The sequence below is a fragment of the Triticum aestivum genome, chromosome 6B (assembly GCF_018294505.1).
Source record: "Triticum aestivum cultivar Chinese Spring chromosome 6B, IWGSC CS RefSeq v2.1, whole genome shotgun sequence".
In the NCBI taxonomy this organism is placed as follows: Eukaryota; Viridiplantae; Streptophyta; class Magnoliopsida; order Poales; family Poaceae; genus Triticum; species Triticum aestivum.
The window spans coordinates 7,768,963-7,786,635 of NC_057810.1; the positions used below are offsets into that span (position 1 = coordinate 7,768,963).

General features: G+C 45.7%; 2 protein-coding genes across 2 annotated transcripts in view; both read left to right on the forward strand.

Annotated features, from left to right (window-relative positions):
• The window catches only part of LOC123135383 (ruBisCO large subunit-binding protein subunit beta, chloroplastic), a 29,967-nt gene extending 25,466 nt beyond the window's left edge, over nt 1-4,501 (forward strand). The window contains exon 14 of the mRNA XM_044554435.1: nt 4,392-4,501. Within this exon, the coding sequence (XP_044410370.1) occupies nt 4,392-4,412 (21 nt within the window). The 3' untranslated portion in view covers nt 4,413-4,501. The remainder of the gene's footprint in view (nt 1-4,391) is intronic.
• A 3,198-nt stretch (nt 4,502-7,699) lies between these two features.
• LOC123133086 (uncharacterized) lies at nt 7,700-9,050 on the forward strand. The gene has a single exon (XM_044552626.1). The coding sequence runs from the start codon at nt 7,707-7,709 to the stop codon at nt 8,868-8,870; it is 1,164 nt and encodes a 387-aa protein (XP_044408561.1). The 5' UTR covers nt 7,700-7,706; the 3' UTR covers nt 8,871-9,050.
• The last annotated feature ends 8,623 nt before the right edge of the window (nt 9,051-17,673 follow it).

A 17,673-nucleotide genomic window follows, 5' to 3' on the forward strand; every position in this document is an offset into this window, starting at 1 on the left:
ATTAGAGCATCTCTAGCAGACCCCGCAAAATACGAACCCATATAAGTGTTTTGCAGTTTGCGAAAAGCGCGTATGCAGGACGGTGCGGCCGAGGGTAGACTCATACCCCGCAAAACGGACCCGTAAAAAGGCATATTCACCGAATATACGTTTTTACGGGTCGGCTACGCGGGGTTCGCTCGGGCGGCGCTGTGCCGACCCGCAAACCGAAAACCCCAATAAGCTAAAATGAGTTCAAATTCGGACAAATGAGTTCAAATTCAAACACTAAAACATAGTTCGCGCGTGAAATAAAAGCATAGTTTTGATAGGACAAACGCAAAAGGACTTGCAAAAGCGACGACTATGTCCGGCATCATCTTGGTCGATCTTCACTCCGTGCCATCGAGTCCATGGAGATCATCGGAGCCAACGAATCCACCTCCGGCGCTTGTGCCAACGCCAGCAGCGAAATCATCGGCTGGTGCAATGAACGCATCGGCGACATTGGCTCCAAACACCGCACCGAATCCACCTCCCGCACTGTAACACGCACTGGCCGATGCAACCACTCTCGTCTTCAAGATTTCTCTTCTTGCCATATATATCATGCCATTCTTTGGTGAGGTCATCCATGTCATTGCGGTTCATTGACATAATCTTGTTCTCTTCGGTGAGCAACATGGACGTGGCTTTGTTCTTAGCGAAACATACTCTTCTCTCCTCAATGGCCACTTTGCGCAGCCCCTCTTCCTTGAGCAACTCACATTTCTCATGCTTCTCCGTGCCTTCTTCTCGGCCAATTATTTCTTGATCTCCAACAACTTCAAAAGCATCATCTCATTTGATTGCACCATGGCATCAATCTTCTCCCTCAAACTCGCCGCTTCGTGCTCTCTCTTGATCTTCTCCCTAGTCTTCTTGTCGCCATCGGGCTTGTTCAAGTTCCTTGGGCCATCATCATCCTCATCTTCATCCATGTTTGTAAGTGAACCTCTCTTCGGTGGGGGCTCTTTCTCTGTCAACGCCCAATTGTCGCAATTCTTGAGCAACTCCCAACAATGATCTAGTTTGAAGAATTTGCCTTCCGAAGCCTCTATGTCTTGAAGGAAATATGCCCTAGAGGCAATAATAAAGTTATTATTTATTTCCTCATATCATGATAAATGTTTATTTTTCATGCTAGAATTGTATTAACCGGAAACATGATACATGTGTGAATACATAGACAAACTTAATGTCACTAGTATGCCTCTACTTGACTAGCTCATTAATCAAAGATGGTTATGTTGCCTAACCATAGACATGTGTTGTCATTTGATTAAAGAGATCACATCATTAGGAGAATGATGTGATTGACTTGACCCATTCCGTTAGCCTAGCACTTGATCGTTTAGTATGTTGCTATTGCTTTCTTCATGAGTTATACAAAGTTCCTACAACTATGAGATTATGCAACTCCTGTTTACCAGAGGAACACTTTGTGTGCTACCAAACGTCACAACGTAACTGCGTGATTATAAAGGAGCTCTACAGGTGTCTCCAAAGGTAGATGTTGAGTTGGCGTATTTCAAGATTAGGTTTTGTCACTCCGATTGTCGGAGAGGTATCTCTGGGCCCTCTCGGTAATGCACATCACTATAAGCCTTGCAAGCAATGTGACCAATAAGTTGGTTACAGAATGATGCATTACGTAACGAGTAAAGAGACTTGCCGGTAACGAGATTGAACTAGGTATTGGATACCGACGATCGAATCTCGGGCAAGTAATATACCGATGACAAAGGGAACAACGTATGTTGTTATGCGGTTTGACCGATAAAGATCTTCGTAGAATATGTAGGAGCCAATATGAGCATCCAGGTTCCGCTATTGGTTATTGACCAGAAACACAGTTCTAGGTCATGTCTACATAGTTCTCGAACCTATAGGGTCCGCACGCTTAACGTTACGATGACAGTTTTATTATGAGTTTATAAGTTTTGATATACCGAAGGTTGTTCGGAGTCCCGGATATGATCATGGACATGACGAGGAGTCTCGAAATGGTCGGGACATAAAGATTGATATATTGGAAACCTATATTTGGATATTGGAAACGTTCCGGGTGAAATCGGGATTTTACCGGAGTACCGGGGGGTTACCGGAACCCCCCCTGGGGTTAATGAGCCTACATTGGCCATAAGGGAGAAGAGGAGGGCCGGCAAGGGCGGGCCGCGCACCCCCTCCCCCCTAGTCCAAATAGGACAAGGAAGGAGGGGGGCCCTTTCCTCTTTAGCCCTTCCCCCTTCTTTCTCCAACAAGGCAAGAGGGGGGAGTCCTACTCCCGGTGGGAGTAGGACTCCTCCAGGCGCACCCCTAGGGGGCCGGCCGCACCTCCCCCCTCCCTCCTTTATATACGGGGGCAGGGGGCACCTCTAGACACACAAGTTGATCTTCATGATCGTTACTTAACCGTGTGCAGTGCCCCCCTCCACCATATTCCACCTGGGTCATATCGTTGCGGTGCTTAGGCGAAGCCCTGCGTCGGTAGAACATCATCATCGTCACCACACCGTCGTGCTGACGGAACTCATCCCCGACACCCTGCTGGATCGGAGTCCGGGGATCGTCATCGAGCTGAACGTGTGCTGAACTCGGAGGTGCCGTACGTTCGGTGCTTGGATCGGTCGGATCGTGAAGACGTACGACTACATCAACCGCGTTGTCGTAACGCTTCTGCTTTCGGTCTACGAGGGTATGTGTACACACTCTCCCCTCTCGTTGCTATGCATCACCATGATCTTGCGTGTGTGTGTAGGATTTTTTTTTGAAATTACTACGTTCCCCAACATGTCTTTGCATCTATGTTGGGCAATTTTGTCCTACACAATTTGAACAATGCAAATGTTTCATATGACGCAATCATTTTGAATGATGCAATGTGATTCACACAATTTGAAGAAAGGTAGAATGAACTCACATAGTCGGACTCCACGGTTCCACTTGGAGGTGCATTGCGTATTTGCTCCAAGCAAGCTGTCCAACGGCTGCAAATGGGCTTGATCACGTCCCAACGCCCTTGGAGCGACCGAAAGGTGCGTGGAGTCCTATTGGGATACTTTGCCATCATGCGGAAGTATTGATTTTCGATCCTTTGCCAATAACTCTTGGCGGTTTGAGAAGTACCCATGCATGCATCAAGAGATAACGCACTCCATGCCTTGATCAAGATTTGGTCTTCCAAGACCGTGTAGTTCTTCGACCTCTGGCTTTTCCCACTCTTTGCTTGCGATTGCTCATACGCCAACTCATCGATCTCCTCCAATTCTTCTTCACCTCCATGATCATCCATGCTGCCCTCCGTTTCATTGTACTCAAATGCGGCGAATGGGGCCTCATCGATGTCAACGGCGTTGGTGTCCAACAAGTTCACGAACTCGTCAGTTGCATTGTTCGAACCACCGCTATAGCGAACGGCAACAACTCACGAGCTAATCGCGAAATCAAAGAATATTTCCATGACCAAAGAGTGAACGGATGACCGAGCCATACCTTGCGCCCATTTCGTCGAACACATCGCCTACTGGGGGAGCAGCACCGTTGAGCGGGATCGCTGGGGAACCTATTTCCGGGCCGGAGGGAGTCAGATGAAGTAGCCGGCCGCCTAGTAGCCGGAGTCTTCCTCCGCTTTGCGCCCGGGACCTTGGCGACCTTCGCCACCGCCGGCCGGGATCGCGCAGCCGCGTTAGCGCCCGGAGCGCGGGCCCTACCGGCGGGGGCAGCCGGGTTCCCGACCTCCACGGGCACGCTGCCCTGACGCTTGCGGGCAGCCGTGGTGGCGCCTTGGGCAACGATGGGGCCAACATGGCCGGCGACGAGATCAGCTCGAGGGGATTGAGCGTGCGCGGCCTCGACAGATACATGGGAGGGCAAGGTGTCATCCATGGCGGCGACAGATCGTCGGGGAAGGTGAACGGGAGCGGGAGGTGGCGGGAGCAATGGTGGTCGGGGGGTGGGAGGAGCGGGAACGGCCGCACGGAAATGTCCCTCCCGCCAAATCTTGCTACGGATAGGGGCCGAGCTCGGGTCGTGCTCCCGCCCCGTGAAACTAGAGGTCGGGGGCGATCTTTTACCGCGCCCCGCAAAAAAAATTCCGGGTCAGACGCGGATGCAGAGTCTGTTCGGGCGGGATTTTCCGCGCCGACCCACATTTTGACGGTTATTTTGCGGATCGAGGCCTTTTGCGGGGTCTGCTAGAGTTGCTCTTATATTCAATCATATTGAAACATTAAGGATGACCACCCATAGACTAAAGAAATGACCAGTTTGAGGAGATCTCGTGTGGCTCTACCCCTCGAATATTTGTCACCACTCTCCTTTCTCTTCACAAGCAGTGGGCCCATAAGCTAACCTGATTTCTCACAAAACAGGTTGTGAGGTGCTGCCTGTAGCATGCCGCATCGGTGGCGAAAACTTTCATCACCTCGGACGCCGTCGTGGTCGACACCAAGGAATCTGAGAAGGCGCCTGCCGCGAACCCAATGGCCGGTTCAGGGACAACAAAATATGTGCTCGTCGCCAGTACAATATTTGCCATCTAACTAGTTTTGATGTTGTCTGCAGGTTACGGGTTCTAAAATCTGCAAGAAGAGCCAGTAGCTCTATTTTGGTGTCCATTGGGCAGCATGCTGCGTCCAATAATACTACACGTACAGGATGATCGTACAAAGTTTTACAGGATGACAACGTGGCCTAATCTAATTGCTCCCCCCCTGATTTTCAGGGTGGGGCCGTCCCCCTTAATCATATTCCAACCAATCACAGTCAACGAGCCTGTAAATCCCCCGTACAACGCCCGTACGTCTAGCATTGCTCTGCTGCGTCGGAGGTTATATTTTGAGAAAAAGAAGCGTGGGTACTATTGCGTCGCAGGTCGAAGCCGGAAATTAATTTTTTGGTGCTATTGTCGCGAACCAAAAGTCGGAACGTGAGTCTTCTTTAATTTTTTATTACACTAGCAATCTAGTCTTGAAAGGAAGTGTACACTATTTTTTTTTGCGAGAAAGTGAACACTGTATTTGTAGGCATAGGTAATTTATTAGTGGTGTTCCCACTCAATTCATTTATTGCTTAGTCTTTTGGTAACGCTGTTTTTTTTTCGAGACTGTAATGCTCGCTGTTGTTCCATATATATGGAACATGTAGCACTGACTGTAGTGGGCCGGTTGTGCTTGTCTGATCTGTTAGGTCTGGTTTGCTGCGTCGGGTGGTTCTCTCAGCCCATCAGATACTATGGGCCCGTGCTCGCCAGGCCAGACCAGGCCAGCTCGCCAGTAGTAATACTGAAAAAAATCACCTCAACTTCGAGATCACTCACTCGCCTCTTTTTTCAACTGGCGCTTTCTTAGAAAAAAACATCAGCTGCTTGCTAAAAACCTGACTTCATTTTGAAACCAAAAAAAAAATTAAAAAATTCTCAAATTAATAAATATGTTCACAAAATGAAAAAATCTCATGATATTTTTTTTACAAATTATAACAAATTAACTTGCACACATTGGGTAGCTGCCGTGGTAACGTACGTACATGATCAAGTTTGAGTCCAATAAATTTGAAGATGGTTTATATGGTGGATTTTGATTAGAGACTTCATTGCTTTATACAGGTGTAGGTGTAGTCATGGGGGAAAATACAGCTCAGAAGAAAAATTCACCAAGTGCCCAAATCACTGGAATTCACAGTGATACCATGGGGAAGTGGAGACCGAGAGGAAGGACAACTGACATTAAAATTGTACTCCCTCCATCCCATTTTATTAGGCGTATTACCTTTTGCATGCAGTCCCAATATATAAGACACATGCAGTCAATTTTCTCTATAGACTAGTCATTGAGGATCGCTAATTTCCTGGAGATGGTCACAAGAGATTGTGCTAGGATGGCTCCTTTCCTTTTTTCTGAGTCATGGACGCTTCCTGCTAGGATGGCTCAACTAGGGATAAGTGTTGCGTTAATTTCCGTGCTAAAACTAATATGCCTAACAATATGGGAAGGAGGGAGTAGTTTTCAGTTCAGCCAGAAGATCCAAGCATTCACTTGAAATTCAATCAAATAATTGGAATTTAAAAATATTTTGATTTCGAAACATTTTTACCGAAAGGTAAATACTTTGGTTTCTAGTGAGATCATTGAAATTCAATGAATTAAACGATATCTCACTAAAGGTGGAAACCATGCATATGTGTAGTGTAGTGGAGTTGTTTTACTACGTCATCACTACCTGGCCCACCTCCCTTCTTTCACAATGTTTCTTGGAGCCCGTGTTGTGACTACTAATTTGAAACCTGCTTCTCTTCTTTATCATCTTCTCTATTATTACACCAGCAAGAATATAATATACTCTCTCCGTTGCTGAATATAAGTCTTTTTAGAGATTTGAATATGGACTACATACGAAGCAAAATGAGTGAATCTACTATATACACCCATATGTATATTGAAATCTTTAAAAAGACATATTTAGAAATTGAGGGGGTATATAAATACTTATAGCCTACTTACATCATCTTACTATATTTGCTCCTAAGATCACTTATTGAAACATGTTGAAGCTACTTGCATGCACATGCATCTGTATCACTGTCCCTAAGGCAGGCACATATGCTGCACAGTTCTTTTGATCTAATCTAGCAAGTTGATAAACATATACTCCCTCCGTTCCAAAATAGATGACTCAACTTTGTACTAACTTCAATACAATGTTAGCACAAAGTTAGGTCATCTATTTTGATTCTGACGTGCACGTGGGCAGAGGTCGGATCTGATCTATAAAATTCTAAATAGATCGACGGTGTAGGCACTCCACGGATTACTCTATAAGTAACTAGTTGATTCTGAAGCTATGTACTCCTGCATGCACATGCACATCGTCCATACATGCGGCACAGTTCTTTTAATCTAATCTACTTCCTCCGTAAACTAATATAAGAGCATTTAGATCACTAAAGTAGTGTTGTAAACGCTTTTATATTAGTTTACAGAGGGAGTAGCAAGGAGTGCCTAGTAGTGGGTAGCAAAGCAAGTGGATAAACATATTTATACCACCTTCATTTCTTTTCACTCTGCATATAAGGTTTGTCTTTGATCAAACTTATATTAAAAAATTATCAACATCTACAACACTAGAGATATGCAATATGATATCTAATTTCATGATGCATCTAAAAATATTCATTTGATATTGTGAATGTTAATATCTTTTTCTGTAGTGTTGGTCTAACTTTAAGTTTTTTGACTTTAGACGAATCTAATATGACAGACTAAAAAGAAACGGGTTGTTATGCTACTAATTGCCGACTTAAGAGCCAACCTATATAATACTCCCTCCATCCTAAAATAAATGTCTCAAGTTTAGTGCAACTTTGTACTAAAATTAGTACACGGTTGAGCCAATTATTTCGAGATGAGAGAGTAGTTAGTTATAAGATTTAACTACTTCATCACTCCCATGACTACTAATTTGAAACCTACTTCTCTTCTCTCTCACAGTTCTTCTAATCTAATCTAGCAAGTGGATAAACATATCTATACAAGACAAAAAGCAAGTTGATTATGAATTTCACGCGCGCAGAGGTCGGATCTGATCTAAAATTCTTAATTGATCGACGGTGTGTGCACTCCATGGATTACTCTATATAAGTAGTGCTAAATAGAGCCAGGTTGCTAGCTAGTACCACTCAGCTGACAATGGTGGGTATGGGTATGGGTTCCACAAAGCATGGCGTTGTGTGGTGCGCCGGCCTGCTCGTCGCCGGGCTTCTCCTCGTGGCGGCTGAGGCAGATTTATGCTCCAAGGACTGCCATGGCAAGACCCATTTCTTGGGCTGCGTCGGTCGGTGCAGATCTCAGCTTGAGGTTGCACGGCCGACGAACTGCATCGCCCTCTGCCATGGCAAGCCGAGCTTCATTGCCTGCTGCAATGGCTACCGGTATGCCCGACGAGCGCCCATGCAACTGCGTTGGCCCGGTGGGGAATCCACAAGGCATGAAGAAGAAGCAGGCGGAGGAGCAGTTGGTGTCCTGAAGGCGCCGGCCCCGGCGCCGTGTGAAGTGGTCTGCCGTGACCGGGTGGGCTGGGTGGAGTACGAGCGCTGCCTCGATCGCTGCCGATGGGGAGCGTTTGTCCAACGAGCGCTGCTTCTTCATCTTAAGCTTACCGGCAGGGAATCGGCGACACATGAAGAAGCAAGAGGAGGAGGAGGAGCAGTTGATGTTCTCGCGGCGGCGCTGTCGTCCTTCTGCGGCGACTACTGCCGAGCGGAAGAACCCAACGTCGACTACAGGTACTGCGTCCGCCGGTGTGAGTTTGGACCCAGGCGGGCCTCCTCCATTGCCGGCGGGGAACCAAAGGCACAACAAGAAGAAGGAGAAGGAAGCGGAGGAGGAGCGGTTGATGTCCCTCAGGCAGCGGCGGTAGCGGCGGCGGCGCAGGTGCAACACCATGAGGCTGTCACAGGAGCACAGGCGATGAAAAACACCGACCCGTGCGATGACTACTGCATGGAGCAAACTCGTTACTTTCCCAGGCCCGGACAGTTCTTCGATTGCGTCGAGGAGTGCCACGCTGGTCATGGCCGGCTCGCCTATGACTACGGGAATGGGATCCAGCCGGCTGCGGTGGCGCAACATGAGGCTGCTGCAGGAGCGCAGCCGGCGAATACCGACCCGTGCGAGCCCTACTGCGAATGGCATGCTCGGGACTTCCCCGCGAAGTACACAGCCTGTGTGCGCCAGTGCCAGTCCGGTGGGCACCCTGGCGACGTCGGGAACAGGATCAAGCAGGAACAGCGCAAGAAGCACGACGACATCCATCTTCGCCGTGGCACCGGTAGCAAGATTGCCGTCGAATAGGACTGCCCATTTGCCTTTGTTGTATTGAGCTTAGCCAGCTCTTTTTTTTTTCTCAAATAAAAGAATGGTCGGCTACTCGGCACTGCCGGCATTGTTTGCTTTGCTTCTGTTTGCTAAAAGAAAGTTTCCATGACTTCTACGGTGAGGTTTTCAGATTTGGGGGCACAAATATTACGTGTATATCCACTACTACCTTCATTCCAAATTATAAGGCGTTTTGTTAGGCTAGACATCATACAATTTGGAACAGAGGAAATTAATAGCTTGTTAGCTTATCGAATGCAAGTGTATACATATTCTTTGAAACAAACAAATGTGTCCGTGGGTTGCAACGGGAGAAACAAATCCTTACACGTGATCATGTCATTTTTGAACGCACAATGCATTGCAAACACCAGTTGTCATAAACATGGTTTGACCGAGGCGAGGAATTTGGTCGCTGGTGAAAAAACGATGAATAGATTGAGAACAGGATTCTTCGGAACGCTAGCAAAACGCCCGTGCTTCATTAAGGAGAAAATTACGGCATTCGAGTCCTTCTTGTGCATCATGAAGACGTGAACGGTTCTAGCGGGTCGAGCAAAATGGGGTTCATTTGCACAAATTGGTTTTGCCTTTACTCCGGCATTGCTCAGCTTTGCCTCAATTTTGTTAAGTTGCTACTCAATTTAACCACTCCACACCGTTTTCATCGTCAAAGCGCTTTTATCATGTTTTTATCCGTCAAAAATATTACCCTTGAGTAATAGGCAAACGGGTGCCTGTCGATCTCTCGCTTGGATTGAGAGATAATGTGCAATGGAGATATATTTGCATCTCTACATACTATTTCGGTTGTAAATACGTTTTATGCAGCGAAGCAGTACATACTTTTAGGCATTTTGATCGTGATAATGGCATTTGTCTCCTCGAAGAACAGTTCCTCCTCGTACTGCATATTACAATGAACTCCAATAATCATGCCCCCCATCGATCCGGTTTGAAGAGTATTCATGGCTGCTGATATTGCTTGGAGAGTGGTTTTTGTGCACCCCTGGTCAAGGCAGCTCCTACACTGTGGCCCGATGAGATCTAGACTGCACTCCACCAACTTGCACTCGGTACTCACGCCATGCTGGGTGAACCCTGCCTCACCGGTCGCACACAGGTGATCGAGGTTCCTTGTGCTCCCCCTACTGAGCAGTCCGTTCAGCCGCATCTGTACCGTTCGGTGATGTCGATCCCTCCCCTCCTGACTCCCACCATTGTCCATCTCCCTGGCGCCATCATGCACAAAAAGAAAGCAAGAAATCCTAGACCACGAGCCAGCACAGCTAGACCTGGACGAACCACACTGCATCATATAGATGCATTGTGTAGTAATGGGCGAACTCGACCAAGTCGACAGTAAACTCAATATTGCGGCAGGCTACCTGGAGGCCGTCCTTGTGGTGTCACACGCGTCCATCAGGCTTGGGGGTGAGAACGGTGGAGATCCGGGAGTGTCCGTGGTCGGATCACACGGCTCGGCTCCCATCCCCAGCGGCCTCCTTGTGGTGTCGCGCGCACTGCTCACTGGTATGGATGGAAGTAAACCCGGTGATTGTTTTGCAGGGAGTAATAGAAGACAACCTTCTTGCATAAAAGGATTCCCTGTACATAAAACAGATAGAGAAATCTAGTGACTGTTTTTTTTTTGACAAACATAGAAAAGAAATGTGCCCCCTCTTTCTGGAAATGGAGTTAGTATGTTTTAGAGGAGGAGCAAGCATCACGCATCTAGCTAAACTCAAGCATTAGGTGTATGCCCGAAAACAGCAGATGGAGAGGTAACTTAAAAAGGTATAAAAACTACTACTACTTGCTAGTAATATTTTTGCCGGGAACTAGCTAGCTAGTTGCACGAAGCAAGTGGAGATAGTACTCCCATCTTGATCCACATCTGGAGTCTATATGCATGAAAACCAAGGAGCATCCATGGCGCAGCTGGTTAGTACCAGTTGACTGAACCGACCAAGATTAACTAAATTAGCTTGTTTTAATCTAATCTAGCAAGGAGTAGCTAGTTGATTGTTGATTCTGAAGCAAGTGGACGAAATACATATGTACACTACTGTAACGCCAAGCGGATATACACGAAAGCAAGTTGGTTCTGAATAGATTGTTTTAACCTCATTTGCATTAGGGCAGCGATCTGCGCCGGCGCACCGGCCCAAACGTTGGGCCGGTCAAGCCCCAGTCGTCCGATCCGCGAGCTACAGCCGTGAGATCTGTTCCTCGCGTCCCCTTCCCCCCGCGTTGACTTCTTCTTCCTCTTCTTCTTCTTCACCGCGCCCCCACCCCAACCGCTCCTGCCGCCGGCGACTAGGCCCCTCACCTGGACCTCCTCCCCCCTAGTCCCACGCTGCTGGATGCGCTCTCTGTTTCCTTCGCCGCCGGTCGCCGTCCCCATCGCCGTCGCAGCATCCGTACTCGCCCCCCGGTCCAGCAGAAAGCACGTCGCCCCTCGTAGCAAAAAAATGGCGCCGTCTTGAAGCACACCGGCACCCCCTGTCGTTGCAGCACCTAGCAGCCGCCATCGTCGCTGCGCTGTCGTGTCGCCGACGCAGCTCTCAACGTCGCCGCTTGTTGCCATTGGCGAGTCAGGTTGAAGCTTTTTATCTCATCGGTTGAAGCTTTTTCTATGCCCGTTGAAGCTTTTCTCGCGGATTGAAGCTTTCCACCATGCCAATTGAAGCTTTTTTCACCTGAGCTTGAAGCTTTTTTCACAAAGGGTTGCAGCTTTTTACTCTGCGGTTGCAACAAAAATACAGAGAGACGCCATGGTCGTCGTCGAGGAGGATTTCTCAATCTCTGGTTGAAGCTTTTTCATCTGCGGGTTGAAGCTTTTTGTCAAACAGTTGTAACTTTTCCTGTATTTCGTTGTCTGGTTGAAGCTTTTTTATCTACTGGATGTAGCTTTTTGTGTCCATGGTTGTAGCACGGGAAAACATTGTTTGCAACTCTTCCAGTACCACGGTTGCAGCTCCTCCCCGTGGCCATGGTTGTAGCACGGGCACCTCGGTCCTCTCCGTGTTTGGCCTGTCGCCTGTTGCAGCAAAAAGGGAAGAGAGGAGGAGGAAAGGGAAGAGAGGGAGAAGGAAGAAGGGTAGCTGCTAGTGCCGCGAGGGGACGACAGCTCGAGAGAACGCCGGCGAGGCGGGATCTGTAAGGTGGGAAGAGAGAGAAGACAGAAGAAACAGCGAGCAGTTGGAGAAAAAGCTGGAAGGGGATAAGGCCGTGTGATTGGGCCCACCACCCCGCGTGTCGCGACTTGACTTGCTGCAGTGCGCGCGTGTGGACGAGACCAGCGGAACGGTTCGACCGGTGCCCCGACCAGAAACGATTCCATTTGCATTAGTACTACTAGTTGATTCTTAAGTGGATGTATATACAACTCCAATTGGATATACATGGAAGTAATAAGTTGATTCTAAATGGTACGCGTCTGATCTGGTGGCTGGATGGAAGCCAGATGCAAGGATCGGATTCACATCAGAGGAACCTTTAGCTAGCTTCACCAGCATTGATATGCTACTAATCGCATTGGTCACCGCAATAGCTCAATTAATCGTTTCTTTTTCTTGATTCTAATTTTATATATTGTAGTGAGGGAGCCGCGGAGTGAGCATACATTTTAAAATATACTTTTGGCATTTAAATCTAATTTTTCTAAAGATTTTTCTTTTTCTCGATATCTACTTTTACCATGGGGTAGTGAGATACCCGGTTACCAGGCGATAACTAAATCTACGTCCAGTAACCAAATCCAGGTCGGTTCTGAAGCAAGTTGATATATATACTACGCCGAGTGGATATAGATGAAAGCAAGTTGATTCTGAATTGCACGTGCCTAGGGGTCGGATCTGATCTGGTAGCCTGATAGGAAGCTAGATGCATGGATCTGATTCATATCAGAGAGTAACATTTAGCCACCAGTTTCACCAGCCTTGTTATGCTACTAATCGCATTGATCGCCACACTAGGTTATATGCATAAAATATACTGCATCATGCTGATCCACTTGATCATTTATCTTTCTTGTGTGGGAGAAGGCACTTGATCCCCAGTTTATATAGTATAGGTATGGAACCGAGGATCTTGCAGGCTTTTTAAAATACACTTTTGGTTCAAACTTTTCAAAAAAGTAACTTTTTTGCTCGCTATCTGATTTTATCACGTGGTAGCCAGAAACCAGGTTTACCAGGTGCTAACCAAATTTACCATCCGGTAACCAGAACCTTGGTTGATTCTGAAGCAAACGGATATATACACTACTCCGAGTGGATATATATGAAAGCAACTTTTTTGAGAATTGCACGTGTATAGAGGTTGGATCTGATCTGGTGGTTGGGACGAAGTTTGATGCATGGATCAGATTTATATCACATAAATTTCTAGCTAGCTTCACAGCCTCGTTATACTACCAATTGCATCGGTCCTCACGCCAGGTAATGTCCGTGAAATACATTGTACCAAGCAGAACCACTTGATTGTTTCTTTTTCTTGTGCAGGGGAAGCCACTTGATAACAATTGTATTATATTATGGGCATGGAACCAAGCAAAGGAGTAGCGGGCATCTACTTTCGGTGTCTAATTTCAAAATATTCAGAAATTGATCTTTTTTTTACTGTAACTACTTTTACCATGCATGTAGAACTACTTTCGGTGTCTAATTTCAAAATATTCAGAAATACTATTCAGTAATTTTTTTTGCCGGGAACTAGCTAGCTAGTTGAGCGAAGCAAGTGGAGATAGTACTCCCATCTTGATCCATCATCTGGAGTCTATATGCATGTAACCAAGGACAAGGAGCATCGATACCGCATCTGGTTAGTACCAGTTGACTGAACCGACCAAGATTAACTGTAAATTAGCTTGTTTTAATCTAATCTAGCAAGGAGTACCTAGTTGGTTCTCAATTCTGAAGCAAGTGGATAAAATACATATGTATACTGCTGGAACGCCAACTGGATATGGATGAAAGCAAGTTGATTCTGAATAACTTATTTTATCCTAAATTGCATTAGTACTAGTTGATTCCGAAGCAAGTACGCATGGATTAGATTCACATAAGAGGGATCTTTAGCTAGCCTCACCAACATTGATAGGCTAGCATTCTTCATCGCACTAGGTCACTTGATCATTTGTTCTTCTTGTGTGGGGGAAGGCACTTGATCCTAATTGTGTGTATTATAGGTGGGGAACAGGGAGCGAGTATGCATTCTAAAACATACTTTTGGCGTTCAAATCCTATTTTTTCAAAGACTCGTCTTTTTTCTGGGCAACTACTTTTACCACGGGGTAGCGAGAAACCCGGTTACCAGGTGGTAATTGAATTTACTGTCCAGTAGCCAAAACCCGGGTTGATGCATGGATCTTTAGCCAGCTTCACCAGCCTCGTTATGGATCTGATTCATATCATCGCGCTAGGTCATATGCATAAAATATATTGTATCACACGCAGATCCACTTGATCATTTCCCTTTCTTGTGTGGGAGAAGCCACATGATCCCCAATGTACATAGTATAGGTATGAAACTGAGGAGCTTGCAGGCATTTTAAAATATACATTCAGTGTTTAAATTCAATTTTTTTAAAAACTGCCTTTTATTGCTTTGTAACTAATTTTACCGTGTGGTAGCAAGAAACCCGGTTACCAGGCGGTAACCTAATTTACCGCACGCCAATACCTTGGTTGATTCCGAAGCGATCGGATATATGTACTACATGAAAGCAACTTGATTGTGAATGGCACACGCGTAGAGGTTGGATCTGATTTGGATGCTCGGAGGAAGGTAGATGCATGGATCAGATTCACATCAGAGGAATCTTTTGTTAGGTTCACCAGCCTCGTTATGCTAAAAATTGGTGGCACTAGGTCATATGCCTGAAATATATTGAATCGTGCAGAGCCACTTGATTGTTTCTTTTCCTTGTGCAGGGGAAGCCACTTGAACCCAATTATATTATATTGTTGGTATGGAACCGAGGAGCTAGCTGGCATTTTAAAATTTACTTGCGGTACGTTTAAATTCAAAACTTCCAAAATTTTGCCCTTTTTTTTGCTCGGTAGCTACTTATACCATGGGGTTGCAAGAAACCCAGCTACCTGGTGGTAACTGAATTTAGGAAAATAGTGTCTGCACCCAAGTTTCGTGCACCCACACAGTGAACAGTAAAATAAAAAATATATAAAAAATTGAAAAAAATCTGAAACTTCCGGGGCATTTATTATGAGCAAATGTTTTACAACCTTGCAGAGTTTGGTCGCCAAATAACATCGAATGATCTTCATATGGAATGAAATACAAACTCTTACTATGCACCCACAGTCCCACACTCATGAATATACCGCCTGGTATTCAAAACCCTGGTTGATTCGGAAGCAAGACGGATCTGATCTGGTGGCGGCCGGGAAGCTAGATGCCTGGATCTGATTCATAGCAGAGAAGGACATCTAGGTAGCAGAGAAGGACCCAGTCAAGAGCCTCCATCCATCTCGTGCACACACACTCAATGGAATTGTAGTGTAGTGCTCTTCTATAAGTAGTGCCATACCGGCCGCCGGTGTTGTTAACTTGCATTGTATGTAGAGCCCGGCAGCACTACTAGTCAGCTAGCAAAGGTGGTGATGGGTATGGGTTCCAGAGAGCGTAGGGTTGTGTGGTGCGTAGGCCTGCTCGTCGCCGGGCTTCTTGTCGCGGCGGCGGAGTCAGATTACTGCACTGGCATCTGCCGTAACAGTCCCAAATTCAAGATCTGCTACTTTCAGTGCAAAGCTGCCACAGCGCCTCCTCACGGAGGTCCGAGATCAACCGAAGAAGAAGAGCATCTGCATCTGCATGGGCCGGCGGGGAGTCAAGAGGAGGAGAAGTTGATGTCGCCAAGGCGCCGCCAAGATGGAGGTACTTCTACCGTGACCGGGTGGCAGGCGCAGCCTGAGGCTGTTGCACCGTGCGAGACGATGGATTATGTGTCGTGCATGATGTGCTGCTATGCGCAACCTCCGGATTCTCCCGGCAAGTTCAAAAGATGCATAAGCCACTGCAGGAACGGCAACCTAGCCATGGTAGTGAGAGGTTCAGAGCTTAGTTAGCTCAATTTCCTTTTCATCAAAAAAATAAATAACACTCTATTCCTAGTGTGTGTGTCCCTTTAAGCTTAGATAGCTTGTGTCGAGTCTGTCAGTTTGTGCGTTCGTGCTTTGTTTGCTTTGATGTTGTGAGTTACAATCAAATTTATGGATTTGCAGAATGATATGCACAGCGTGCTTCTTCTTGCTTGGCCACTGCCCAATGCTGGCCCTGTACTTGCGTGTTTAGTGTTTACGCACTAGTCGTCCGATACGCCCAGCATATGTTGCTCTATTTGAAACTTACCAACAACCGTGAAATAAATTTATAATACAATACTATGTGTATCTATTATGTCACATATTTTTACAACCAAACTCAATATTTTGCTCAAGAAACAAAAAAGGTAAAATCCAGCGTTGATAGTGTCGATGGGCAGAATTCAAATCCCAGTTTTATCTAGATGTCACTCGTATTGTTTGCCTTACTAATTCTGTTTGCTAAAACAAAAGTTTCCATGACTTCTACGGCGAGGTTTTCAGATTTGGGCGCACCCACAGTACCCATCTAGCTAGTTGACTAAACATTAATTAATTGCATGCACAAAAGCAATATACAGAGATGTGATTCATGTAAATATAAAGTACTCCACTACTACCTCCGTTCTAAATTATAAGACATTTTGTTATGCTAAACATCTTTTAATTTGGAATAGAGGAAATTAATAGCTTGTTGTTTATCACAAAGCAACTGCATACATATTCTTTGAAACAAGTGGATGTACATGAGATCCAACTTTGCACATGCATCTCAACGGGTTTACCTCCCTCTCCAGCAAAGTGGATATACACGTGATTATGGCTATGATAGGCTGGAAATTACTAAGAGACTCACTGAATTCGTTGATGTAATCAAGTCCACATATGAAAACAATTTCACTGCCGAAATTGCAGTATATCGATATGTACTAGCGACTTAGTAGATATAGCATAGAAAATAAAGCTGTAACATGACAGGCCGTCAAATGAAATCTATCAAAATCGCAATACCTAAATGATCATGACCTTCAAATTATCTATTTATATATCTGGCTATCCACCACATGCTAGTTTGGCTATCGAATGGATTATTAGAGGCAGGTGGCGTCGACGTTTGAATCATGCCAGTCGACCATCTCCACCTGCTCCGCAGAAAAATAGTGGGAGCTGCTCAACTACCCCTCCTATGGCGCTGCTCTTCACCTGTGTGGATTCATTTTGGTGCCCCTGTTTACATAGACTCCTCGAGAAGCAAGTCGAATTCTCGTGGGTCAGCTCTTTCACCATTTTTTATCACATAAATACAAATGCTTAAAAATATTTATGATCTAAGAAAACTATCGATAAAAGACAACCCCCTGCAAATAAATTAAATAATAAAATACAACCCTTTTTGTTATTGCATAAAAGGATTTCATTTACATAAAATAGATTGAGAAACCCAGTGACCATCTTTTTTTTTTGAAAAACTCAGAAAAGAAATGTGCACTCTCTTTTGAGAACGGATGTAGTATGTTTTCAATGAGAAGCATCACACACCTTAGCTAGTTGACTCAAGCATTAAGTGTACTAGAAGATAACCCGCACGTTGTCGCGGGATGGTAGGCTGAAAACATGAATAATTAGGTTGATAACTTGAATAATTGTGTTAATCAATTATGATGTGATCG

Coding starts and splice junctions, on each gene's coding strand:
- LOC123133086 (XM_044552626.1), top strand. CDS start 7,707: ATGGTGGGTATGGGTATGGGTTCCACAAAGCATGGCGTTGTGTGGTGC.